We start from the raw sequence: 27,830 nt of genomic DNA, 5'->3' as shown, positions 1-27,830 counted from the left end.
GGTCAAGTGATCTCCCACCTCAGTCTCTTGAGGAGCTGAGACTACAGGTGCATGCCACCATGCCCAGCTATTTTTATATTTCTTTTGTAGAGAGGGGGTTTTGCCATGTTGCCCAGGCCGGTCTTGAGCTCCTGGACTCAAGCAGTCTGCCCTCCTTGACCTCCCAAAGTGCTGGGATTACAGGTGTGGGCCACTGTACCTGGCCAAAATTAATGTGATTTTTTTTTTCTTTTTTTTTCTTTTCTTTTTTTTTTTTTTTTTGAGACGGAGTCTCGCTCTGTGCAGTGGTGCGATCTCGGCTCACTGCAGCCTCTGCCTGCCGGGTTCAAGTGATTCTCCTGCCTCAGCCTCCCGAGTAGCTGGGACTACAGGTATGCACCACCATGCCCAACTAATTTTTGTATTTTTAGTAGAGATGGGGTTTCACCGTGTTGGCCAGGATGGTCTCGATCTCTTGACCTCATGATCTGCCCGCCTCGGCCTCCCAAAGTGCTGGGATTACAGGCATGAGCCACCACGACTGGCCTCTTTTTTTTTTTTTTTTTTAAATAGAGATAGGGTCTCACTGTGTTGCCTAGGCTGGGCTTGAACTCCTGGACTCAAGTGATCATCCTATCTGCACCTCCCAAAGTGCTGGGATTACAGGCATGAGCCACCATGCCTCGCCTAATGTGATTATGTGTTATCTTTAACCCCCTGTCTTTTGGAAAGCTGTTACAGGATTACTAGTGTGTCTTAACATTGATGGCATCTTATTTATTTATTTATTATTTTTGAGACAGGGTCTTACTCTATTGCCCAGGCTGGAGTGCAGTGGCAAGATCACAGCTCACTGCAGCCTCAACTTCCCGGGCTCAGGTGATTCCCAGCTCAGCCTCCCAAGTAGGTGAGATTACAGATGCACACCACCACGCCTGGCTAATTTTTTGTATTTTTATGGAGATGGAGTTTTGCCATGTTGCTCAGGTTGGCTGATCTTGAACTCCTGGGCTCAAGTGATCTGCCTGCCTCAGCCTCCCAAAATGCTGAGATTATAGGTGTGAGCCACTGCGCCTTGCTGATGGCATCTTAGAAATAAAGAAATACTAAGTAAACTCATACTTTATTTTACTTTTTACTTTTCTCTGTGAAAATGTTAACAAGTCATTTAATATCTGTGGTACTCAATTTATTTGTAAAATGGGGATGATGATAGCCCAGTTAATAAGCTACCTTAGCAATTTCTTAGGCTTGGTCTGAAGCTATATGAAATAACTTTTAAAGAGCAAAGCACTCTTAAAATTCAGATTTTATTATTCATATTAATAATATAATTAAACAGAGTACTGCCCAGTTTTAAAGTTGAGGAAATTGAAAGACATTTATTAAACTTTTCCAAGCTCATTGAGTCATGCTGAAATAGAATACAATCACAGCCTCTGAAGCAAAAGTGGTTCATACTGTTTCTGAACAATTTAGTAACATCTTTGCTTGTTTAAAAGAAGGTGTTTTTCTAAATCTAAAAGAATGGATGATTGCACTTTTTTATCAGCTGAGCAACTGGGGGCATTTGCAGCTGGAGTCAAGCAGATGTTAGAAGATGTACAGGAGCGGCTCGTCTACCGAACCCACATCTATATTCAGACGGACATCACGGGCTATAAACCAGCTCCTGGAGATCTGGCATATCCCGATAAGTTAGTCATGATGGAGGTAGGATCTCCTTACTTGATCTCCTGTCTGCCCCCACACAGCTTTTAGATGTTTTATTTATTATTTTTTTAAAACTTTATATATTAAAATAGAGACAGGGTTTCCCCTTGTTGCCCAGGCTGGTCTCGAACTCCTGAGCTCAAGTGATCCACCTGCCTTGGCCTCCCAAGTGCTGGGATTACAGGCGTGAGCCACTGTGCCTAGCCTAGATGTTTTTTACTAGTTAAAATGGGATTTTTCTTTTTAATTCTTCCTCAAAATGTAAAATCAAGATAAGTTTGCTATAAAAATTAAAGGAGATAAAATTTAAAAGAATTAAAAATAGTTTGTTAGGTTGTCTTTCCTTCAAGTTATGTTTTTTTGTTTTTTTTTGTTTTTTTGAGATGGAGTCTTGCTCTGTCGCCCAGGCTGGAGTACAGTGGTGTGATCTCGGCTCACTGAAACTTCTGCCTCACGGGTTCGCGCCATTCTCCTGCCTCAGCCTCCCGAGAAGCTGGGACTACAGGCGCCCGCCACCACACCTGGCTAATTTTTTATATTTTTAGTAGAGATGGGGTTTCACCGAGTTAGCCAGGATGGTCTCAATCCCCTGACCTCGTGATCCGCCCGCCTCGGCCTCCCAAGGTGCTGGGATTACTGGCGTGAGCCACCGCACCCGGCCCCTTCAAGTTATGTTTTATAAACATTCTATTCCATTCTCTTCCCATTGGCAGGAAATACACGTTCTCAATTTTAAAATTGAGTTAGTGATCCCTGTGATTTCTCTTTAGAAATAGAAGAAGGTTGATAATGTAGAAGCCACCAGGTTGATGGTGATGATGTAACCGTGTGTCATGCTCTCTCATAAAAACCCTGGAGGCCGTCTCCTCAAAATTATACCGTACAAGTGTCCAGTTTATGGTTTGAAGACTTGGGTTTATCTTCCTGATCTTTCAGTTCCATATATGTCTTCATTTTCTTTGAGTTCTGGACAGACTTTAAATAATGCCTAAGATATTAGTACTGAAACAGAATTAGAACTTCTTAAATGGAAATTTTCAAATATAAGCAAAAGTAGAAACTGTAATATGATGAACTCTTAGGTACCATTACCTCAGCTTCAACATGGCTAGACTTTTTGTACTCCCTTTTACCTCCATTAATTATTTTAAAGCAAATTCCAAACATGATTTCAATTAGTAAATACTTCAGGCCGGGAATGGTGGCTCATGCCTGTAATCACAGCACTTTGAGAGGCCGAGGCGGGAGGATCACTTAATCTCAGGAGTTCAAGACCAGCCTGGGCAACATGGCAAGAAACCCCATCTCTACTAAAAATACAAAAATTCACCAGGTGTGATGGTGTGCTCCTGTGATCCCAGCTACTCAGGAGGTTGAGATGGGAAGATTACTTGAGCCCGGGAGGTGGAGGTTTCAGGGAGCCGAGATCACGCCATTGCACTCCAGCCTGGGCGACAGAGCCAGACCCTGTCTCAACAACAACAACAACAACAACAACAACAAAGTATGACCACTCAAGGCTAAGCAGGATGGAATATAACTTTACACTCCTGAAGTTTAATAGATTCTGGGTTACTCCTTCTAAGTAGCAGAAACCAATGAGTAAAGATATCGAGTCAAGAGGTTAAATAAGCAAAACAACAATAACAGAATTAAAAAGAAACTTTCAGTAGGTAACTCTAAAAAGTTAAGGGCATTTTTATTTTTAACGCAACCATAATATAATTATCACACCTAAAAACAGTGTAGTTCCTTAATATCATCAAGTATCTAGAACTTATTTTTCAGATTCACCAGTTGTTAATATTTCATCCCATTTACTTTATCTCTTTGTGTGTGTGTGTGGCTGAGCCATTTGAAAGTTGCAGACATCATGACTCCTCATTCCTAAGTACTTCGGTTCTTATTCTCGTAAGAATAAAGACAATTGTTCATATAACCACAGTATCATTTTTGTATTTAAGGAAATTAACATTAATTCAATAACATTATTTATATATAGTCCATATTGAAATTTCCCCATTTGTCCTTCAGATGTCTTTTTTTTTTTTTTTTTGAGACATAGTTTCACTCTTTTCACCCAGGCTGGAGTGCAGTGGCGCCATCTTGGCTCACTGCAACTTCTGCCTCCCGGGTTCAAGCGATTTCAAGAAATTGTATGTGAAACAATTTCTTGATGTGAAGTAGGGGTCCGGTTTCATTCTTCTGCATGTGGCTATCCAGTTGTTCCAGCATCATTTATTGAAAAGGCTATTATTTGTCTATTGGATGGTCTTGGCACCCTTGTTGAAAATCAGTTGACCATAGATTAATGGTTTTTTTGTTTTGTTTTGTTTTGTTTTTGGACTCTCAAGTTTATTCCATTCATCTTTATGTCTTATCCTGTGCTAGCACCAGACTGTCTGGATTACAGTTGTTTTGTAATAAATTTTGTACTTGGGAAGCAGTTTTGCTATTTTGTTCTTTTTTTTTTTTTTTCAAATTGTTTTGGCTATTTTGGGCTCCTTGCAATGCCATATGATTCTAGTAATTTGAATCTTCTTTCTTTTTTTCTTGGTCAATCTAGAGTCCTTTGTTTTCTTGCACAAGATGATACAGGCGTTCACCTTTTCCTTGCTCCAGGAATGTTTCACATTCCTTGCTCCAGACCTACGGTCAGCTCTTTCTCCAGGAACCCTTGGTTCCTTAAGGGGAAAGAGGGTGGTATTTAGAAACCAAGATCTGAGTGTTAGGTGTGCTCATTTCTAGTGGTGGATTACTTCTAGCCCTCTTTAAAGAGCTAGAAAATATACATTTTAAAATATCATGAGTTCATACTGAAAACTCCAGTTCGGATCCGGTTCCACAGGGTTCTTCCTTTTCCCATATCTCGTATTCATGTTTCCAGTCTCACAGAAGAAACTCTGGCTCCTAGCACCTCTAATGTATTTACTCATTTGCTTCAAGTTACAACATATGCAAAATAGTTACAGAATTATAACACTAATGCCATGATTAATAGCAAACTTAATTCAAGATTTTTATACTACTTTTGTTCTTAGAATATATCCTACTAAGATATACAATGAGATTGCTGTCAGACATTTGATTCTAAATATAGATCTGCAGATTTCAAATCTCTTTAGAGATTTTTGCCCATGTAAGTTTGCCATTTGCATGGCATAGGGGGAAATGTAAGAGTGAGATAGACCTGGGTTCAAATCCCAGCCCTGTTAGTAGCTCTTATTTTTTATTAGTATGTTTAATTATTTGTAAAACAGGCATAATACTGACCCTGGAGGATTGTTGTAAGAGTAAAGATAATGACCCAGAAAGCACTTAATGCTGGTAGTCATATGAGAGACAGTGGCTGTTGTAATTTATTTAACCCTTGAAATATTTAAAAACAGAACATTTGACTTTTTAAAAATAGTCTTGGCCAGGCACGGTGGCTTGCGCCTGTAATACTAGCACTGTGGGAGGCCAAGGTGGGCAAATCACTTGAGCCCAGTAGTTCAAGACCAGCCTGCGCAACACAGTGAAACCCCATCTCTACAAAAAATACAAAAATGAGGCAGGCATGGTGGCGGCTGTAGTCCTAGCTACTCAGGAGGCAGAGGTGGGAGGATCACCTGAGCCCAGGAGATGGAGGCTGGGGTGAGCTGTCATTGTGCCACTGTACTCCAGCCTGGGTCACAGAGTGAGACACTGCCTTAAAAAAAAAAAAAAAAATATATATATATATATATATATATGTGTGTGTGTGTATATATATGTGTGTGTGTGTGTGTGTGTGTGTGTGTGTATATATATATATATATATATATATATATATATATATATATATATATAAAAGAGGCCTGATTATTTTATTTGAAAAATTCCAAAGGCAGTTTTGGTGCTGGTGAATTTAAAAAATGTCCCTTGAAATAATTTTGCTAAGTCATCATGTTTCTAACGTGTTTTAAAAAAATATAATCTTGAGAAATCTGTAAGCTATTAAATTTTTTAAAAATGTAATCTAATTTTTGCCAGGTCTAAACACTAATCTTGCTTAATTAGTTTATATAAGGAGTGCTGTAGACCTAAATATCTGTGGAAAATAGATTAAAGATAATTTCTTCTTAAGTGTATCCTGTATTCATCAGCATATCTTTTGTCACAAAGTGCCAATCTGTGTTGTTAAAGTTGTCAGATGTGACTCAGATACTATCCTGTTTCTATTTAGACTGCTTTTCTTGGATGTCAAATGTCCTAATTTCTTTTATTTTTATTTTTAAAATAGACTTTATATTGTAAGATAGTTTGAGATTTACAGAAAAATTGAGAAGGTGGTACAGAGTTTTTATATACCCTGCACCCAGTTGCTCCTATTACCAAGATCTTCTGTTGGTATGATACATTTGCCACAATTAATGAACCAGTAGTGAGTCACTGGTATTTATTTACTAAGGTCCATATTTTATTCAGATTTTCTTAGTGTTTTTCATGTCTTTTTCTATTCCAGGATCCCATTTACAACACCACATTGCACTTAGTTTTTGTCTTTTTAGGCTCCTTTTATCTGTGACAGTTTTTCAGACTTTTCTTGTTTTCGATGACTTAGCAGTGTTGAGGACTGGTTTATAGTGTTGTCATGAGTATTTCAAGCTTTTTATACGATGCCCCTTTGTTGGAATTCGTCTGATGTTATCCTTATGATTAGACTAGTGTTTTGGGTTTTGGGGAGGAAAACCACAGTGGTGTAAAATGCCATTGTTATTACATCATATTAAGGGTACAGCCTTTCAACATGAATGTTCACTGTTGATATTGAACTTGACCATCTGGCTGAAGTAGTGTTGTCAGGTTTCACCACCGTGCAGTTACTCCTCTTCCCCACTTTCCACACTGTACTCTTTGGAAGGAAGTCCCGTGTGTAACCCATGCTCAAGGAGTGGGTTGTGCTCTACCTTTTTTGAGGGCAAAGTGTCTATATAAATACTTGGAACTTCTCTGTAAGGGAGATTGGTCTCTTTTTCCAATTTGTTGATTCAATCACTTACTGATGTCAGTGTGGACTTGGTCTCTTTTTCCAATTTGTTGATTCAATCACTTACTGATGTCAGTGTGGACTTAATGGATATTTATTCATACTTTGGGTTATAGTTCACTGGTACTTTATTTTGCTGCTCCAGCTTTCACCACTGGGAGCTCTTTCAGTTGGCTCCTATGTCCTTTTGACATACTCATTTATGTAGATTTTTTATTTTGAGAACTTCCTTATTTCCTGGCACTATAAGAACTGCAGGTGCATCAGTATATTTCCTGCCTCTGTCCTAGAATCGACCATTTCTTCAAGGAGTGCTGGTTCCTTTATCGAAGGATTGTATTAGAAAGAGATCTGGGCATTAGGTGTGCTCCTTGCTACAGGGGTATTGTTGCTTTTAAGCTCTCTCAGGTGCTGGCATAGAAATACGTGTGTGTACTAGATCATTCCCGTTGCTCCAAATCCTCACCAGCATTTTGACTTAACCTAATTTATTTCAGTGCCTAGGTGGATAAATGTGTAATAATAGGTATGTTTGTTTTAAAGTTAACAGGCTGGAAATATGTTCTTACCTGTTTTGAGGATGTTCTTCTAAACTTACATCTCTTCCTCTGACTTCTATTTAAACTTATTGCATTTTGGCTAGTTATATTAATTATTTATATGTTGTTACTTTTTAAATAATATACAGAATCAACCTTGCAGGGATCAGATCCCCTTGTAGGGCAGGCAGTGGGGGCTGTTTCTTTTCTGTGGTCCATAGCTGGAATTATCTTTATGTGTCTTGGTATTGCGGATAACAACAGGGAGCAGATGGGTGGTCCATTTGCAGGAGCTGCCTTGACTTTGAGGGCCACAAAGCAGGTATGATGAAGACTAGATCTGTTTCCCAGCCTGATCTAGTGAATGGTGCTCCCTCCTTTTCCTCCCGTCCTGGCCTTCATTAGGAGTATCAATTTTTGTATTATAGATAAGAATGCCTGTTTTAATTGCTGTGTCTGATAGGATGTTAGGTGATAAAGTTTTCTATATGCTCCCCTCCCAGTGTAATTTAGTGGTATATTTGGTATGTTTATTCAGTCATTACATGGCCTGTATCCTGGATGCTCCCTTGTGTAGTAGACCTTTTGGCTTAAGGGTAACCACTTGCAGTAAATATGCTTACTGTGTTTTTCTATTGGTGAGGGACTGGGGTATAAGAGAGGTCTGGCTGTAACATCTGCATGCTGTTTAGGAATTAGCTGTACTTTCCAATTTCTGCACGTGGAATGAGTGGACTGGCCTATGTGGTAGGGAGTCTGTTTCCTAATCAATTCTCTGGCTATTAATTTTTTTTTTTATTTCAATAGTTTTTTGGGTACAGTTGATTTTTGGTTACATGGATAAGTTGTTTAGTGGTGATTTCTGAGACTTTAGTGCACCTGTCACCCAAACAGTGTACACTGTACCCAATATGGAGTCTTTTATGCCTTACCTGCCTCCCAGTCTTTGCCCCAGAATTCCCAAAGTCCATTGTCTCATTTTTATGACTGGCCATTCTTTTTGACAGTAACTAAATGACTGTTAGGTCTTCATTTCTGTGTATTTCCACCTTTATAATTAATGTAAATTAGTGGGATTTTCATTACTAATTTAGTAGTTGGTGTCTCCTTTGTATACTGCATGATATTCTTCAGGCAGTGAGTCCATGCTAATTTTTAAAAAATATCTGTTTCAAAAATAGCATACTGTAGCTATTATCACATAAAGAAAAAGCCTGTTATTTGGATTGGCCAGTTACTTGAACAAAAACATTTCTGATATTCAGAATGTATCCAGTCTTAAATCTGAATAGTTTCCAAATGTCAAGTTGAAAATATATACATGTACTTTGTATAAAGAACATGTTCATGTTGCCAAACACTACTGAAAATGGTAACATTCCTTCTGATTTCTTTATACAGCAAATTGCACAGAGTTTGAAAGATGAACAGAAGAAGGTACCTTCAGAAGCTTCATTTTCAGATGTTCACTTAGAAGAAGGAGAGTCTAACAGTCTGACAAAATCTGGTATGTTATGATGTCTTAACTGCCAGCATTTATTCATTTGGGTTAACAAACCTTTACTGAGGACTTCTCCTGTCCCAGGCATGAAAAACAACTTGTGCCTTTGAGGAGCCCACACTTTATGGGGGGAGATTACCAAGCCACAGACAGAATTCAGTGGTGAGTGAGATGCTAATGGTTTGCACAGGGTGCCCTTGGACCATGGATGAGGGGCATGGAAATTGCGAAGGGAGATGAGCTCTGAGTGTGGGAAGGTGGGCTCAGTGTGGGGTGTGGTGTCTGAGAGCTATAATGTGTTTATGAAGAATATGAGAGAGCCAGGTGAAGTAAGTTTGTTTAAGATAGATAGAATAGAATGTAGAAAGGCATGCAGGAATGGAAAACCATGGCTATTTTGCATTATTCAAGTGGTTTGGTATGTTTGGGCCCAGGTTGTATGTGGGGAAGGAGCAGATAAAATAGGCCAGATAGGGATAGATGTCATGTGATAGTCTCATGGCCTTTGGACTTCTAGCTGGCATAGTGTATCATGGTGACTGGACCACCAAATTTGCATTTTGTAAGCATACTGAGTGTCTGGGACTGGAGTAAAATACTATTGACACAGTTGTATGGGATGGCTTGGACTAGGGTACATGTTATACAAGGAGCAAAATTGTCCCAAGAATCACCCTGGATACTCATTAGGGACCTAGACAGCAAGCTAGATGGGAAGTAAGCCATCCCTTCCCCACCCAGCTATAAGAGTGGCCCTAAAGCGTAGCTCCCCATGGGACAACTGGGAAGGTGGGTACTATAACTCCATGGGCTTTAAAGAGCCCCAGCTACCTCAAGATCCCCAGGTGAAGGGCATCATCAGGTGTTCTGAGTCTACTCTATAAACAGTTGCTACACTAAATCCAGACTGTCAAGCAGCTGGATATTGCTCATCTGACAAAGCCATTTTATCATGCTCGCCCTGTAGGAGGGAGGACCCACAGAGGGCTGAAATTTCCTCCTCTGCAATAGAACCCATACCATGTCCTAGTATACCTCTTGGTCCTAGTATACCTCTTTATGAGCACGGGAGAGACGAGAGTACATTTCTGTCTTGCCAACCCTGGACTTGTGCGTTTTCTCTTTCCCCACTAAAGCCTACTTTTTAACCCATTACTGGCATTACAATGAGGCAGTGATGGGTTATTGGCAGAACTGTAGAGACTGATCAGGAAGTTGTTATATTTTTCCATTTGAAAGGTAAAGGTGGTTTGAACCAGGATGGTGTTGGGGGGATGGAGAGAAATACAGAGATGAGGGATATGGTTAGAAGTTTGAATCAGTAGAATTTGATGGCACCTCAGATGTGAGGGTTGAATAAGGTCCATGTGGAACAACTGAGAGGGTCTGTATTATATGGTTCTAGAAGCTGTACTGTCCAATATGGTAGCCATTGCCATTGAGCGTGTGAAATGTGGCTAGTCTGAATGTGCTGTAATTGTGGCTAGTCTGAATGTGCCATAATTGTGTAAGATTCACACCAGATTTCCAAGACTTAGTATGATATAAGGAATGGAAAAAAGGCTGGGTGCAGTGGGTCACGCCTGTAATCCTAGCACTTTGGGAGGCTGAGGTGGGCGGATCACCTGAGGTCAGGAGTTCGAGACCAGCCTGGCCAACATGGTGAAACCCCGTCTCTACTAAAAATACAGAAGTTAGCCAGGCGTGGCTGCATGCGCCTGTAATCCCAGCTATTCGGGAAGCTGAGGCAGGAGAATCTCTTGAACCCAGGAGGTGGAGGTTGCCATGAGCCGAGATTGTGCCACTGTACTCCAGCCTGGGCGACAGAGTGAGACTCCATCTCAGAAAAATAAAAAAAAAAAAAAAGGAAAATATCTTATTAGTAATTTTTATATTGATTACATGTTAAAATGATATTTTGGACATATTGGATTGAATAAAATATACTAAAATTAATCCTGCTTCCTTTTTTTTTTTTTTTTTTTTTTTTTTGAGAGACAGAGTCTCACTCTGTTGCCCAGGCTGGAGTGCAGTGGTACAGTCTCGGCTCACTGCAACCTCCGCCTCCCGGGTTCAAGCAATTCTCCTGCCTCAGCCTCCCGAGTAGCTGGGACTACAGGTGCGCACCAGCACGCCCAGATAATTTTTGTATTTTTTAGTAGAGATGGGGTTTCACTATATGTTGGCCAGGCTGGTCTCGAACTCCTGACCTCAAGTGATCTGCCTGCCTTGGCCTCCTAAAGTGCTGGGATTACAGGCGTGAGCCACTGCGCCTGACCAATCCTGCTTTCTTTTTACTTTTTTTTTTTCTTTCAAAGAGATGAGGTCTCACTGTGTTGCCCAGGCTGGTTTCGAACTTCTGTGCTCAAGCAATCCTCCTGTTTTGGCCTCCCAAAGTGCTGGGATTACAGGCATGGGCCACCATGCCCAGCCATTTTTTTCTTTTTTAATAGACATGGAGTCTCACTATGTTGCCCAGGATGGGTCTTGAACTCCTGGGCTCAAGCAGTCCTCCCACCTTGGCCTCCCAAAGTGCTAGAATTACAGATGTGAGCCACTGTGCCTGGCCTCTTTTTACTCTTTTTTTGGAGACAGGGTCTGGTTCTGTCAGGCAGGCTGGAGTGCAGTGGCGTGATATTGGCTTACTGCAACCTCTGCCTCCTGGGCTTAAAGCCAACCTCCCACCTCAGCCTCCCAAGTAGCTGGGAGTGTAGGCTCATGCCATCACGCCTGGCTAACTTTTCTACTTTTTAAAATGTGACGTTTTACTGTGTCACATTTATGATTTACATTATATTTCTATTGAACAGCACTGCCGTAGAGCTGTAGAGAGAAAGACTGATTTAGAAATAAAGGATGAGGTGTGGTTGGTGCTTTGGGCTTGTGTAAGATCATCCTAGGACAGATTGTAGAGTGACTGTAGCAGACGTCTTGGGAGAGAAACTGAGCCAGTGCTGACGTTAAGGAGCAAATGGAGATAGAGGAGTAAACTAAGCCCACCAAGAAAGAACAGCCAGCGTGGTCAGAAGTGGGCAAGTGAGAGAGTATGATTGATGTCAGAGGAGGAGGGGTTGGCAGTGTAGTTTGCGTAAACAGGTGAGAAGATCGAAATCTCAAGAACATTGTGGTTATAAAGTGGCATGCTAAGTTTTAAAACTTTAGGGGTGGAATAGTTGAGAGGAAGAAGGAAGTCTGTAGAAAGTAATAAGAATGCGATTCTGCATGTATTAAGAAAATCTGCCCCTGGGGTAGGGGTGTGAGGATGGAAGAGAAAGTCTTTGGAGTTGAGAAGGTAAGGATGAACAGCTCGTCATCTGTGCAGTTATCAGTGTTATCACAATGGCGATAGAACTTGGGTGGAAAGCAAGGCTCTGAGTCAGGTAGGAAGTGGAGCAAAACCAAAAAGAATAGTCATAATCACTTTTCCTGGTTTCCTGGTTCCCTGGTTCCCACCTCTAAAGCTGGAAGTGAGAGAATGAGAAGCCTGTGAAAGGAGGGCTTTAAATGATGTGAAGTTCATGGCATAGAAGGAGGTGTCAGGGCAGACTGGTGGAGGGACCCATCTTGTGAAGAGACCAGTTATCAGTACCTTCAAAAAGTACAGCTTTGTTCTGTATGTAGAGCAAGTAAGGGGGGAGGTGAGGCCCGTGGAGGACGACGGAGGCAGACGTGCAGGAGGGCTGTGGGAGAAGCCCTGGTCCCGGGGCCTGCTCTGCTCCTCAGGAGAGGCAGCCAGAGGGCACTTGGCTTTTGATGGTTTGCCCTGGTGAACTAGTATTAGTTACATAGGAAAGGGAAAAAAATGAACACAAGCTGACTTCTGGCTTTAAAGTACTTAAACACATTTGTTTGACTAAACTTTTATTTGGGAGAATTCTTTTGGCACTTTATTTTGAAGAAGGGATCCTGCACATACCATATTCCTAAGGAAAACTATAAATATGTCATCTCCTAAATATTCTTTGATGTAATTTGTTTATTCTTTTTCTTTAAGAAACTTAATACAAATTAAATGTTAGTTTAAAGTGAGCTCTTATGGAAGAAATTTAAAAATTATACAAGTTAAATAGGAGTGGTGAGAGAGAGAGAAAAAAAAATTTTACAAGTAGTACTTGTTTTTGGGAAAAAAGCTTACAGAATTGTAAAGTGAAAGTACTGGCCAGGCACGGTGGCTCACACCTGTAATTCCAGCACTTTGGGAGGCCGAGGCGGGCAGATCACCCACGGTCAGGAGTTTGAGACCAGCCTGACTAACATGGCAAAACCCCATCTCTACTAAAAATACAAAAATTAGCTGGGTGTGGTGGCACATGCCTGTAATCCCAGCTACTCGGGAGGCTGAGGCACAAGAATTGCTTGACCCCAATAGGCGGAGGTTGCAGTGAGCTGAGATTGTGCCACTGTACTCCAGCCTGGGCAACAGAGCCAGACTCTGTCTCAGAAAAAAAGAAAAAAAAAAAAAGCCTGGGTGTGGTGGCTTATGCCTGTAATCCCAGCACTTTGGGAGGCTGAGGTGGGTGGATCACTAGGTCAGGAAATCAAGACCATCCTGACCAACATGGTGAAACCCTGTCTCTACTAAAAGTACAGAAAATTAGCCGGGTGTGGTGGCCTGAGCCTGTGGTCCCAGCTACTCAGGAGGCTGAGGCAGAAGAATCACTTGAACCCAGGAGGTGGAGGTTGCAGTGGGCTGAGATCGCGCCGCTGCACTCCAGCCTAGGTGACAGAGCCTAGGTCCAACCTAAAAAAAAAAAAAAAAAAAAAAGGAAAGAAAGCACTAAGCTTCAACCTTTCTCCCTCATCCCTTTCCCCTCAAATCTGTGCTATACAACCTCCAGGCCTTCTTGTAAGCATATGCTGCTATAACCATTTATAAAAAGGAATTAATGTTTGCTCTGTAACTTATTACCAGTGTATCATAGATCTACTTCTATTTTCTTATTATTGAAAACATTCCAAATATACAGAAAAGTTGAAAGAAAGATGAATGATGAACACCCATACCCACAACTTGGATTCAAGACTTAACATTTTATTTTTTATATATATTTATATATATATATATACACACACACACATATATATACACACATATATACACATATATATACACATATACACACATATATACACGAACCATTTTAAATTATTGACATCATTGACACTTCACCCTTGAGTATTTCAGCATCTCCAAAAAATAACGACATCTTTTACTTAACAATAAACCATTATTGCACTAAAAATTTAATGAGTTTGCTAATGTCCTCTAATGCCTAGTCCATCTTTCAATATCACCTGTTGTCTCAAAGTATTATACCAGCTCCACTTTTCATGGTTCATTTGAAATTTGGTCCCTCGACCCAGAAGTGATTGTACTTCCCATACAGAGGTGTCTTTGCTCAACCATACTCCCCACCTGCTCTTCCTCACAGTCGCCAGAGTCTGCCTTTTCTGACCTTCCCAGTGGTGGGGGGAAGCCCGCTCTGGTCACCTGGGAATTGGATGTACTAACTAGGCCTGTATGTGATTTGACTCAGAGTGTGGAAGACAGTCTGACAGGTGAACCTAATTTGATTAATCCCCCTGTTTAGAAGTGCTTTGTTTTCTTGTTACTCCCCCACCTCCACAGGCTCCCACCTCCTTCCTTCCTCATGACTACATAGAGATCTGCTTCCTTTTTTTTTTTTTTTGAGACGGAGTCTCACTTTGTTGCCCAGGCTGGAGTGCGGTGGCAAGATCTTGGCTCACTGTAACCTCCGGCTCCCAGGTTCAAGCGATTTTCCTGCCTCAGCCTCTCGAGTAGCTGGTACTACAGGCATGCACCACCACACCTGACTAATTTTTGTATTTTTAGTAGAGACGAGGTTTCACCACATTGGTCAGGATGGTCTCGAACTCCTGACCTCATGATCCGCCTGCCTCGGCATCCCAAAGTGCTGGGATTACAGGCGTGAGCCACTGTGCCCGGACGATCTGCCTCCTTTTTAATGGCTGCATTCTATAATGTGATTATGCTTTTCCTATGTTCCATAAAGATTATTGATCACAATTTGGGAAAAGCAACTTGGGTTGAGCATATATATATGAAGCTGGAATGTATGTATGTCCATATTCATGTGTATTCTCACTTACTGTGTTAAATCTCGCCTGTCACTGATTTAGATTTCTTAGGGTATTCTTGATGAAAACTGAGGTGGGAAAAAATTGGTGCCCTCTAGCTACTGATAGCTAATGAGAATAAGCAGTTTATAGTTGCCATGTAAATTATTGTAAGACAAATATCCACATGTGTGAAATGTGTCTTCTTTTCCACTTGGGTTTTAGGTTCAACAGAATCCCTCAATCCTAGACCACAGACCACAATTTCTCCAGCAGATCTTCATGGAATGTGGTATCCTACGGTTCGAAGAACTCTTGTCTGTCTCTCCAAATTATACAGATGCATAGATGTACGTGTATCTTTACTGTGAATTGCTCGCTCTTTCACTTGAAATATTTTTAAATTTACATTTTAAGATCTTGATAAAGTATTTTTGTTGGATATTCTTAAAATAATGATTTTTAGATATGGAAGTAACTTGAGGTCAAGCTAATTTAGGAATTTCTAACCTGAACTTTCTATAGAAACTTATAATTCAGTAATGGGCTTTGGGGAGTCTATGGACACCTCAAAATTGTGGGCAAATTTTGCATGACTGTTTTATGTGTGCATTCCTGAAGAGAAGACCCTGACTGCATTTAGAGCAATGATTAAATACAGCAGTCATGTAATGAATTGTCTAGATGCCACTATTTCTTAAGGATATGGTTCAAAAGGAGTATGCATTTACCCTTACACCACAGAGATATTTTATATCGTAGGACTGCACAGTTGTTTCATTGGGTCAGTAAAATGTACACTACTCTATATTTAATTTAAAATGCATAATTGCTGGGCTTTGTGCTTATAGATTTTGAAATGCTACCAAAAGTGCCTTTTGCCCAGTTCTGGGACTCTTAGGGACAGGCCCAGATCACCTCTACAGACTTAGATGTCTCAGCGTTTTTGCCCAGCTGATGAGATCTCTTCCAGAGAGAGGTTTGGACATTTGGCATCTCTTCCTCCCCAGGGTGTCCATTAGGTTTATTGAACAATGATATTAGGCTAAGATTCAGCAACTTCCTGCAGTGGAGTCAGGATCCCAAGGAAAATACGCAGGAGGCATATTCCACATAGAACCCATTGTCATCACAGACTCTAGTAAATAAAGCCTCTTAGGGTGCTTAACAGGGATTTTAGCTTAATAGTAGGTAGGCCTGAGGAGGTCACTATGCCAGTTTTGTCTTATGCCTTAGGCTGGCTTATTCTTTTTTCATCTAGCTTATATTCAAATCTTAACACTTTTAGTCTTACCGATCAAAGGTGGGGAAAGACAATTCAGTGTAAAATACATTAAGGCTGAGCAAGGGAAGGCGAGGGTCTTGGTCTAAGCTGCTCATCTTAAGCTTTCTTAGGCAGGGTTAGTGACCCAGCAGGTGGCAGCTCTAATCTCTCCTTCCTATAGTAATAGCCTTGTGGGAAACCACAGAACGGGGAGAAGCAATGTAAAAAGAGAATAACATCAAGTTGGAGACCAGGGCCCAGGACAGTGGCCTAATAATGAATAGGCTCATATTTATGTAGAATGGAGGCTGGGAGGGAAGCAAGGGGACTGACAGGAGTCCTGGTCCAACCACCATGCCACACCTCTGGGAAGATAGTAATGGCAGAATTAAATTAAGAATCATACTGCCTATACCATTTGGTAACCTGTTTTTTTTTTTTAAACTCCATTATGAATTTCACCGCCTCCTTCAGCATTCTTTGATTTCATAAACAGTATTCTATAATTTAGATTTAGTCCTATTTTATTTGTCAGTCCCCTGTCTTTGAACATTTATGTTATTTCCAGTTTATCGCTGTTCTAAATAATACTGTAATGAAGAGCCATGTACATGATTTCCTAAAATACAATTCTGTTGTATTTTTAGAAGTGGATTTACTGAGTGTTTGTTTTAAAGTTGGTTTTAGAGATTTAAAAAACAGCCCCACATGAGATCTTGTTGGAGCGAAGCCTCCATGAGGTCGGAACCATGCCTGCCTATATTTCTAGCATCTAGCACAGTGCCTAGCATGCTAATCAATATTTATTGAATGGTCACATGAATGTTTCCAGAGATGACTGCATATTACATATCTATGTGTTGGTCTAGAAAGGTTGCATGGGAATAGGAAACCAGGAAGAATAATACAAGTAGTAAATTAATCCAACCATGAGGGCAAGCAGGCATTGTTATTTGCACTTACAGCCTAGGATATTCCTTTTTTTTTGTTCTGTCAAGTGCCACAGGCTGATTATTCTCTTTTATTCCACCAGAGGGCAGTGTTCCAAGGATTATCACAGGAAGCATTGTCTGCCTGCATTCAGTCCTTACTTGGAGCGTCGGAGTCTATCAGCAAAAACAAGGTTTGATGAAGTGTTAGGTGAAATCCTGTTTCCTGGTAAAATACTGTGGAATATAGCATTTACTTATAGGCACAGAAGTTTAAAGCTGTTTTGGCAGTAGGATTTGTTTAACATGATTGAATTTTGAGGCTCTTTGAGAGAAACTGTTATTTCATTATAGTGCTAAATAAAGACTACTATATAAGAGAGCCCAACTTTGCTAAAGTACCAAAAGTGGTACTTAGGTTACACATTCTATAGGGTAAAGGTTTCTTGTTGTAGTCCTAGCCACTGGGGAAATGATACTATTTCCCTGGAATACCAAGAAAGCATTTTCAAGGAAACATCACAATTTATAATCATCTCTCTCTACGATAATGTTTTAAATAGTTGAATGTTCTTACATGGAGGAAATGAGTCAGTCGATTTTGAGGACAGGTAATTGTGGCTCTGGGTTGTGTGACTAGAAGGAGTCACCATGACTGTATGGCTTACAATTTTGTTTGTCTGTTTTGAGACAGGGTCTTGCTTTGTCTCCCTGGCTGAAGTGCAGTGGTGTGATCATAGCTCACTGCAGCCTCTATCTCCTGAGCTCAATCCATCCTCCTACCTCAGCCTCCCAAGAATCTGGGACTACAGGCATGTACCTTCATGCCCCGGCCAAGTTTTGTATTTTTTGTGAAGACAGGATTTTGTCATGTTGCTCAGGCTGGTCTCAAACTCCTGGGCTCAAGTGATTTGCCCACCTCGGCCTCCCAGAGTGCTGGAATTACAGGTGTGAGACACTGTGCCCGGCCTTTTTTTTTTTTTTTTGAGAGAGGGTCTTACTCTGTCACCTAAGCTGGAGTGCAGTGGTATGATCTCTGTTCACTGCAGCCTCAACCTCCTGAGGTGAAGCAATCCTCCTGCTTCAGCTTCCTGAGCAACAGGACTACAGGCACCTGGCTAAATTTTTTATTTTTTGTAGAGACAGGATCTCACCATGTTGCACAGGCTGGTCTCAAATTCTTGGGCTCAAATGATCCTCTTGACTCAGCCTTCCAAAGTGCTGGGATTACAGGTGTTAGCCACCGCACTTAGCGGTTTACAGTTTTTAATCCAGAAGGGATCTGGGGCTGAAGGCTGCTGGCATGTGCTTCTCCCACAGACCCTGAGATTTTTTTTTTTTCCCCAAGAAGTAGAGCATGTTCAAAAGTGTTGCTTTGCTTAACTCTCCTCTTAAAATACCTGTCACCTATAGGGAAGGAGCTGTGGGAGCTGTTTCTAGCCAAAATTTTCTTCCCACTTGGAGTGTTCAAATCCTGTGAACTTTTTTTGATATATGGATTTATAAACGTGACTTTTAAGTTAAAGGCTTTTATATATATATATAATATATACATATAAATTATATATATATAATATATACATATAAATTATATATATAAATAATATATACATATAAATTATATATATAAAAGTGATATATACATTTTATATATATATATCTCTCCACAGAATAATTTGGGATCTTGTTGCTAGGAAAGCTTTATCTTTGTGACCACTATATTTTTCTCATTCATGAAATGGAGAGGTGAAATGAAACTTTCACATGGGGACTAGAAATAAAGTTATAGACAGGCAGATTTAAGTTCTAACAAGTATTTCCAAGTCTGTGCCTGCACATTTTTGATAATAGGTGAAATTAGAAAACACATGTCTAATGTTAAGGAAATGGTTACATAAATTGTGGCATGTTTTATATAACAATATTACACAGTCATTAAATTTTTAAAAATGAAACAATAAAATTTAACTTAAACATATTAAGACAACAGATATTTAAGATGCAAATCAGATAATATGGTATGACTATGTAATAAAATGCATTGAAGAAAATATGTAACAGTGAAAGCTTTTAGGTGACTATGGATGATTTTTTCTCTCATTCCCTATACATTTCTTTATTTTCTACAGTGATCCTGTGTTTCTCAGATCTCAGGAGGGAAAAATATGACCTAATTTTAAAAAAAGTTCATAGGCTTATGTCCTCTTGTACCACTGTCCTCTCTCTTTTTTTTTTTTTTTTTTGAGACAGAGTCTCACTCTGTCACCCAGGCTGGAGTGCAGTGGTGCTATCTCAGCTCACTGCAACCTCCACCTCCTGGGTTGAAGCCATTCTTGTGCCTTAGCCACCCAAGTAGCTGGGATTACAGGTGTGTGCCACCACGCCCAGCTAATTTTTGCATTTGTAGTAGAGACAGGGTTTCACCGTGTTGGCCAGGCTGGTCTTGAATGCCTGACCTCAAGTGATCCACCCGCCTTGGCCTCCCAAAATGTTGGGATTACAGGCGTGAGCCACTGCACCTGGCCATGTCCTTTCTTTTAAGGGAGGCATGAAAAGCGTTTTGATAGTTCGGTCTTTTGCCCTGCTTATCTGTAGGCCATCCTCTTTTATCTAATTCTGTTTCCTACATATTATAAGAGGTTTAAATATGTATGGGGAAGCTCTCAATTTGATAGACACTAGCTTATTATTTTCATGGTTGAGCTTGTGTACTTTTTTTTTGTTTGTTTGAGATGGAGTCCCCCTCTGTCGCCCAGGCTGGAGTGCAGTGGCGTGATCTTGGCTCACTGCAAGCTCCGCCTCCCAGGTTCACGCCATTCTCCTGCCTCAGCCTCCCTAATAGCTGGGACTACAGGCGCCCACCACCATGCCCGGCTAATTTTTGTATTTTTAGTAGAGACGGGGTTTCACCATGTTAGCCAGGATGGTTTCTCTATCTCCTTACCTCGTGATCCGACTGTCTCGGCCTCCCAAAGTGCTGGGATCACAGGCGTGAGCCACCGCGCCTGGCCAAGCTTGTGTACTTTTATCTTAAAAAGTGATCAGTGAAAATGGATTAATGTCTTAAACAGTTTTTTAAGGCAAGAAATTGTTCTTACATACTTAAACTGAGCACCTGTCAACAAATTAACATGATACTATTTGCTGGATTACAATAGCTTTAGTGAAGTAATAAAATCTATATGATACTATTTTTGGCATCAGAGTTGTTAGGTCTTTTAAAAATAGAGCAAGTATTTAAAATGTGTAGCATTTCCCACTTACCTGGTGCTCTGTGTTCCCATATGCAGAGTGAGTTTCCATGACATAAGTCACTGATTATGTTTATTAAAATCAGTGGAGAGAGTAAGCAAGACTGGGAAGGAATCTTCATTTAATAACTCCTTTAAAATTTATATTGCTTACTGAAAGATAACTTTATCTTTTCCTAAGGTAATATAAAAGTTTCATTAGCAATATTTTCAAAATAAGATTCTGCCTTGAGTAACAGCAAGAAGGAGCAAATACAGCCTTGCTCTTATTAATATACAAACTCTTTTCTGAAATGAGAGCTATGATTATTCAGTATTTGAGGATTGGGTCAGAGGTTTGAGAACTGAGCTTGAATCACAAGACTCTTGTGGATGGGTCCTGAGAGGGCAGAAGGACATGCTGGACCTTCAGGGATGTGGGTAGTCAGAGCTCTGTTGGTGGCAGGAGGATCCAAAATGGCAACCTCAAATCATTTTACATTTGTATAAATATAAGTATGTCTGATGTTCTAGATATTGAAACCACTTTGACCAAATAGTGAAAGCCATGTTCCTGAGGAGAAGCTAGAATGCCAGGCCAGGTCAGGATCCTGCTTGTTCTTTGAGCCTTTCTTTACCTCCTCTGCTCTGGGCCACTGTTAGGCTGCATCATCTCTTCTACCTCTGCACCAGGTGAAAGTAGATTGGACTTCTCTTTGTAAATGTGTTGCTTTACAGCCTTGTGTCTGACTTTCTTGGATTTTTAAAGTAGAGCAAGTGACAGTGCAAATAAGAGTTTGAAGCAAGATTTTTTAACTTAATTCTAGCATGGGGAGAGTTCATTGCACAACTAAAGAGAATTGACACCATAGGCTGTAAACCTAGGTAGATTAATGTTGATTAATAATGTATGCTGTATATGCTTTTATTTTGATTTAATATGTGATCATATCCATTTTTCTGTCTTATAATTTAGACTCAGATTGATGGACAACTTTTCTTAATTAAGCACCTTTTGATACTTCGTGAACAGATTGCTCCATTTCACACTGAATTCACCATTAAGGAAATTTCCCTGGACCTCAAGAAAACTAGAGGTACTTTGCTGTCCTGGCTGGCACACTTGGGTGTGTTTGATCTGTCCAGATGTGTCAGCACAGGTTTTAGGTTTATTTTATGTTCATCTGCAATTTTTTGCATGCTTTGCTCGCTAAATATGTTATTTGTTTGTACTAAGCTGAGCTGTCACCATGCTAATGACTTCTAACTTGCTGTATTTTCTTTATGAAGGGAACTGTATCTGGACATTTCGGTTTGTAATATTAGACTCATTTAGACTCTGCCACATATTCCTACAACCAGTTAAAAGGTGAAAAATCTGTATAATAACTGCTTCCTAAGTAAGTAATGTCAACTAGTTGGGATGATTTTAAGCACTGAGTTGAGTTTGTCAGTTTATGAAAATTCAGGAAGCCAGCTGGGTAAAATGAGAAGAGTACTTATCTAAGAATTTGAAAGCACTGGGTTTTCTTCCTGTCCCATCATTTCCTGGCCTTTGTGTGATCTTGGGTGGGTGTTTTAGCTTCTCCATGCCACCTTCCTTTTATGTAAAATGAGCATAATGAACTTGTCATGATACCTTCACGAGGTTATCAAGATCATTAAGACCGAAAAGGAATGAAAATATATGTTAACATCTTCATAAATTTCAGGTGCTTAAATAAACTTCAGTGGTATTAAATCAGTAATCATGTAAGATAGGGTCTTTGAGTTGGTAATAGACATTGAATCATCTTGAGAAAGATGATTCATCCATCCTAATGATTTGTCTCTGAATTAGTAAGAGATGATTTCTAAAAGATCAGAGTAGTTAATTTTTAAGATAATTGATCTTAAGCAGTTAAGGATATACCATACACATCCCTCATGTCCCTTAATTACTTACAAATTTATGTCAACTTTATCTTAAATATTTCTAAGAGATTTATGCTCTGATGCCTTAAGCCATTCATTTATGTGATCAGTTAACTTCTCTCTAATGTTTTGGGGCAGTTAAAAAAACGGTCACTCAAATTATTTTCTATGTGTTACAGTTTAGAGGAACCCCAAATATAGGATGTTCAAGGATAGCAGGTTTTTAGTTCCCCAATTCCTGTGCCTATCTGATAGTGGATTTGATTTAACTCACCCGAGAGCCAGTGTAACCTCATGATGATTCCTCTTAAAACAGTTTGCTCTATTTCGTTCCCTAGCGCTCTCTCTTGTCCACCACGGAGAATATGTTTTGGTTCTGTAAAGCATGTGTGTTATGTACTTTGTGATTTTAACATTTTTAAATTATTTTTGTTTTTTTCTCTAATCTTGGAAGTGGCACACCATGTGTTTTTGTTTTGGTTTGGTTTTTAAATAGGAGCCGGATATCCTGGCTTTTGCCTTTACAGAACACATAGTTTTTTTAAAGCTTATTCTCATCAGAGGCTTCCATCTCCCACCCATTCTGGTTGATTTCATTCATTCCTTTCAGTGTGAGGTGTGGGAATCATGCTCTTACACCTCGAAGAATTCCCAGCTTCTGACAGTTCTTACTTTAAGTGATGGGATAGAGCAGGGTTGATTTACTTTCTTTCATTTTTTTCTAAAGTTGTAATTTGTTGCTGCTTGGTTCTAGTGTAGATCAACTGAGGTGAGAGAAAGTGAAATATCTTGAGATTGTGGCAAAATTTGGTTGAAAGTGTGTTTTCCTCCAAATATTACAAAGCCTGTGTAACTCTACCATATGATGATTTGATTCTGTGCAGACAGAATCTTTGAGGGATCTTATAGAAAAGACAGCAGACACAACTATTTACTAAAGCTTTACTCTGAATACTGAACTGATAGAGAGACGGTCTTCTTCTTTACTACCAGGGTCAAGGCAGTAAGTATTATGGTAGTGTGTGCTTGCCAAACCAGGGTTACAAGCATTTCATGCTTTGCTTTATCTAGTCTGGCAAAGCAAAGAGATGTTTTTTTCTTACTCAATAATACTTGCTATCTTTACTTTTACGCCTCTAACCTCTCAAGACTAACATTATATCGTATTGCATTTGAACATCAATGAGACCTCAGCTAATACTTCACATAGATTCTAGTTAGTCTGGAGGTTAAGGGGTAAATATGTCCTTTTGGTGTTTTCTTCTTGGCTGACACATTAGTTTATTACTCTGCTTCAAATGAATAAATTTCTGTGCCAGCCAAGATTTTAACAAAGAAGCTGGGTAAGTATATGAGTATTTTTTAAAAACCTATTTAATATCCTAAAAGTAAAGCAGTGAAATTTTAAGGTGCCGATTACCATTTATCATTTTTCTTTTTTTTTGGCAAGTGAATAATTGAGATTAATAGTCATTTTGCAATTTGAACTTCTAGAAAATAACTCTGTGAGTACTGTAGCCATCACTGGTGCTCATCTCACTCTCAGCCTTTCATGGAGGTGAGTTGCTGAAGGTGAATTGGCTTTTTGCCTTGTGGTGGTAGAGAACTGGTGTATGTTACTCATGGCTTTGCTGTTGAAACTTTACATGTTCACTGGATGAGTAATTTTGTTTCACAGATGCAGCATTTAAAATCCTGAACCCTATGACAGTTCCAAGATTTTTTAGGCTGAATAGCAACAATGCCTTGATAGAGTTCTTGTTGGAGGTGAGAAGGAGTCTGTTTCATTGGTGGTGGGAGATAAACGACATTCTTTACATGTCTGGTGATTTCTAGGCACATAAAAACAGGAGGAAATTGTTATCTTCTTTTTAAGGGCACTCCTGAGATAAGAGAACATTATCTTGACTCTAAAAAAGACGTAGACCGTCATCTGAAATCGGCCTGTGAGCAGTTTATTCAGCAGCAGACCAAGCTGTTTGTAGAACAGCTGGAGGAGTTCATGACAAAGGTATAGACCTTGGTGCCTATTTGGTAAAGTCATTTTGCATTCTTCCTTAGATTTCCTTTTGAATTACTCTCTTGTGTAAACTCTGGCAGAAGGAGATATTAAGCCCAAGTCTTAATGAATCTGTCTAGGAAATCACTGTGTTTCCTATTATGGAAAGCTTTCTGGTTTATGGACTTTTAGATATGCTTGCACAGTTTTTGTTTTTAAGAGGAAGAGTCGAAATATTGCAAAGCTAGTTATAGCTGACCCCTGGTTAGCTGTGTTCTGTTTATCCGCCTTGTAGGTTATCTGCATGTGGGCTGGGACTCTCACTTTCTCCTGGACCTGCATGGCAGCAACCACAGTCCTGGGAATCAGGGTTTCCTATTCTTAAAATGGGTGATTTGTTTTCCTCCTTGTTTTACATGCCATTTTTCTCTTCCATTTTGCATGGATAATTGAGAACTGAAGACTTTTATAACATAGCATTGTTAACTGTCAGATATATGGATTTAATGTACAGTCAGTCCTCCTTCACATCGGTGGTCTCTTCCTGGAAACTGTGACTTTAAGTGAAACAACATAAAATGAAACCAATTTTTTTTTCCTCATCAACAGTATAATGAAACAATGTTGAACGTTGAAGGAACGACTTTATTTGAGGACATGCTGTGCGTCATTTCACTTAAAGTCACAGTTTTCAGGAACCTATTGCTGATATTAAGTGAGGACTGACTGTATGTGTGGATAGTATATTCTCTCTGTCTCTCTGTCTTCTAATCTAAAATCCATTAACTGGCAAATGCCAGCAAAGAGAAAAGCAGATCATGGCTATTTTGACATTCTTGTTTCAACCTAATCATTTAAAAAAAATCTAAGTGTCATTACTAAGGACTTAAAGATATTTAAGAAGTCTTGAAATTAGGCTGGGTGTGTTGGCTCACACCTATAATCCCAGCACTTTGGGAGGCTGAAACAGGAGGATCGCTTGAGCCCCCAGAGTTTGACACTGGTTAACAGTCCTGGGTGACATAGTGAGACCTAGTCGCTACAAAAAATGAACAAAATTAGCCATGTGTAGTGGCGTGTGCCTATAGTCCCAGGTACTTGGGAGGCTGAGGTGGGAAGATTGCTTGAGCTGGGAAGTCGAGGGTGCAGTGAGTCAAGATCATCCTACTGCAGTCCAGCCTGGGTGACAGAGTGAGACTGTCTCAAAAAAAATAAAATAAAATAAAATAAAAAAAGAGAAAGAAAGAAAGAAAAAGTCTTGAAACTTTTATTTATTAAGCCGCTACTGTTTACCCCAGACTTGTATCAGAGGACATCATAAAAAGAATAAAAATATGATGGCTCTTATTTTCAAATTTGACTAGTCTTAACTGGACAGACAGGATATATGTATGAAATAACAAGGAGACAGCTATGCAGTTGTTCATTAGAAACTTCTTGTTGGGTCTATCAACGCTAATATGCCTGAAGCCTGTGGTAAAGACAGAAAATATGAGTTTTAAAAAATAATTAAAAAGGCCAAAAATGCATAGAAGTGTTAAAGTACTCTTTTGTTTATCACTGGCATATATTGCTTGTTAAGTGGATTTTATTCCAAGTATTTGCAATGTGTGCATATGCATTTTTTTTCCCACCACAAAAGCCATAAAAAAGGAGGGGGATAGAAATGCTTTCTCCTAGGTTTTGATTTTTTAAAAAAGGTTTGAGTATTGGTACTTTGTAATTTACAGATAACTTACAGTTTTTACTGAAACTACCCTTGTGAAAAACAAGCTGGTAGATTGTAGTGTATATTTCTGGGAGAACATCCACAGTAGTACTGCTGGGAAGTATTATAGATGAATATTGTACAATAACAGAACAGCAGAATGAATCTTCTGAAATAAGCAAGTTGATTATAATGAAATCCAGGATTAAAGGGTTGTTCTAGAACAGCACAGTTTTTCTAGAAATCAAGAGAATAAAAATTCACACGTGCCCATAGTCTTAGCTACTCTGGGTGTCTGAGGTGGGAGGATGGCTGAGCCCAGTAGTTCAAGACCAGCTTGGGCAACATAGCAAGACTCTGTGTCAAAACATTTTTTTTTTGAAAAAGGAAATAGGGGTTTATGCAGAAAATATTCCAAGTCTGAATTATGTAATGGTTCTCCATGGACATGCTACATGCGTATAGCAGGGATCCCTGAACAAATGTTCATGGACCTGTTTTTATATTCCCTTCGTAATGGGATTGGGAAGGGAAAGGCCTTGCCTCTCATCCCAGTTAGAAGCCAGTCTCATCCTACATGATCAGTCTCTGCTGCCCTTGCTCAGACCACTTGTAGTTGCCTCCCTTTTCCTCTGTCAACCCTGGGCCCTCACTGCTGCTCACTGAGTTTCTACTGAGTGGACACTGCAGCCTGGAGGACTGAGCTTCCCTTTTATGGTGTCATATTCCAGATTCAGTTCCCTTTCATCCTGTGGCATAGAGTGAGTCAGAGACAAAGATACATATGTGCGCGCGCGCACACACACACACACACACACACACACACGCAACCATTTCAGACACTGCATCTTAAAATTTGTGGACCAAAGATTTTTCACTTTTTACCTAGTAACTGTTACTAGCATTCTGAATAGCAGAGAAACAGGAAGATTTTATAGAAAACTTTAAAATGATTTTCTTTAAAGGTAAACCTCAGCATTAATTACCTGCAAGTGCAGAATCTCATGCCTCTTTTATTTAGTTAGCTTTTTTTTTTTTTTTTTTGAGACAGTCTTGCTCTGTTACCCAGGCTGGAGTGCAGTGGCACGATCTCGGCTCACTGCAACCTCTGCCTCCCGGGTTCAAGCAATTCTTTTGCCTCTGCCTCCTGAGTAGCTGAGATTACAGGTGTGTGCCACCATGCCTGGCTAATATTTATGTATTTTTTGTAGAGACGGGGTTTCACCATGTTGACCAGGCTGGTCTCAAACTCTTGGCCTCAAGGGATCTGCCCTCCTCGGCCACCCAAAGTGCTGAGATTACAGGCAGGAGCCACTGTGCCTGGCCTTAGTTAGCATTTTATAATGCTTGTCCCTTGATAAACGGTTGCAGGAAAATCAACACCCATAGGTACAGATGGGAAACAGTCTTTCATCTCATTTGGATGTGTGTTTGTAGGTCTTGGTATTTATCATTTGGGTGTAAGGCTCATCAACAAAATGTCCTCAGCTTGTTTCTAAGTTTGGACTGATTTTTAACAATATAGATGTATTACCGTGTAGAGAATATTTTTAGATTGTCAGAAGACTTGTTTTTGAGCTTAAAGAGTTGGGGTCTGATTTGGATCCCTTTCATCTACTGTAAATTGGCCTTGTTGTTTATGTAGCTTCTTCCTCTGTGCTCCTCGTTGAGACACTTTGTATGCATTAATTCTTACTACATCCCTGGAACCTGGAGTAAGAGAAGCATCTTTATTTGACAGGTTGAGAAATGGGTTGAGTATTCATGAGATAAACATTTCTGCAACATCTTCACCTGTCTGGTTTCTGTTTAATACCTGATTTTTGGTATAATTATTGATCTTTCCTGAGAAAAAATAAAATAAGTACTAGAAGAGCGTATATGCTCTGTTGCCTCATTTCCTGCCCCTGGAAAAATAACCTCTAAGTATTTGGCCTGAGGGAA

At 39.8% G+C, this 27,830-nt stretch overlaps 1 protein-coding gene across 5 annotated transcripts in view; it reads left to right on the top strand.

The window, feature by feature from the left end:
* COG3 (component of oligomeric golgi complex 3) overlaps positions 1-27,830 on the top strand; it is a 69,690-nt gene that overhangs the window by 27,983 nt on the left and 13,877 nt on the right. For 4 of the 5 annotated variants that reach the window (XM_008969349.6, XM_008969393.5, XM_003804208.5 and 1 more), the window contains exons 13-19: positions 1,532-1,692; positions 8,644-8,749; positions 15,068-15,192; positions 17,140-17,229; positions 21,242-21,362; positions 23,858-23,946; positions 24,056-24,190. In XM_008969349.6, the coding sequence (XP_008967597.2) occupies positions 1,532-1,692; positions 8,644-8,749; positions 15,068-15,192; positions 17,140-17,229; positions 21,242-21,362; positions 23,858-23,946; positions 24,056-24,190 (827 nt within the window). The remainder of the gene's footprint in view (positions 1-1,531; positions 1,693-8,643; positions 8,750-15,067; positions 15,193-17,139; positions 17,230-21,241; positions 21,363-23,857; positions 23,947-24,055; positions 24,191-27,830) is intronic. The other variant, XM_034936704.3, reaches the window with a different exon arrangement.

The sequence above is a fragment of the Pan paniscus genome, chromosome 14 (genome assembly GCF_029289425.2).
Source record: "Pan paniscus chromosome 14, NHGRI_mPanPan1-v2.0_pri, whole genome shotgun sequence".
NCBI lineage: Eukaryota > Metazoa > Chordata > Mammalia > Primates > Hominidae > Pan > Pan paniscus.
This window is presented reverse-complemented; position numbering and strand designations above follow the sequence as displayed.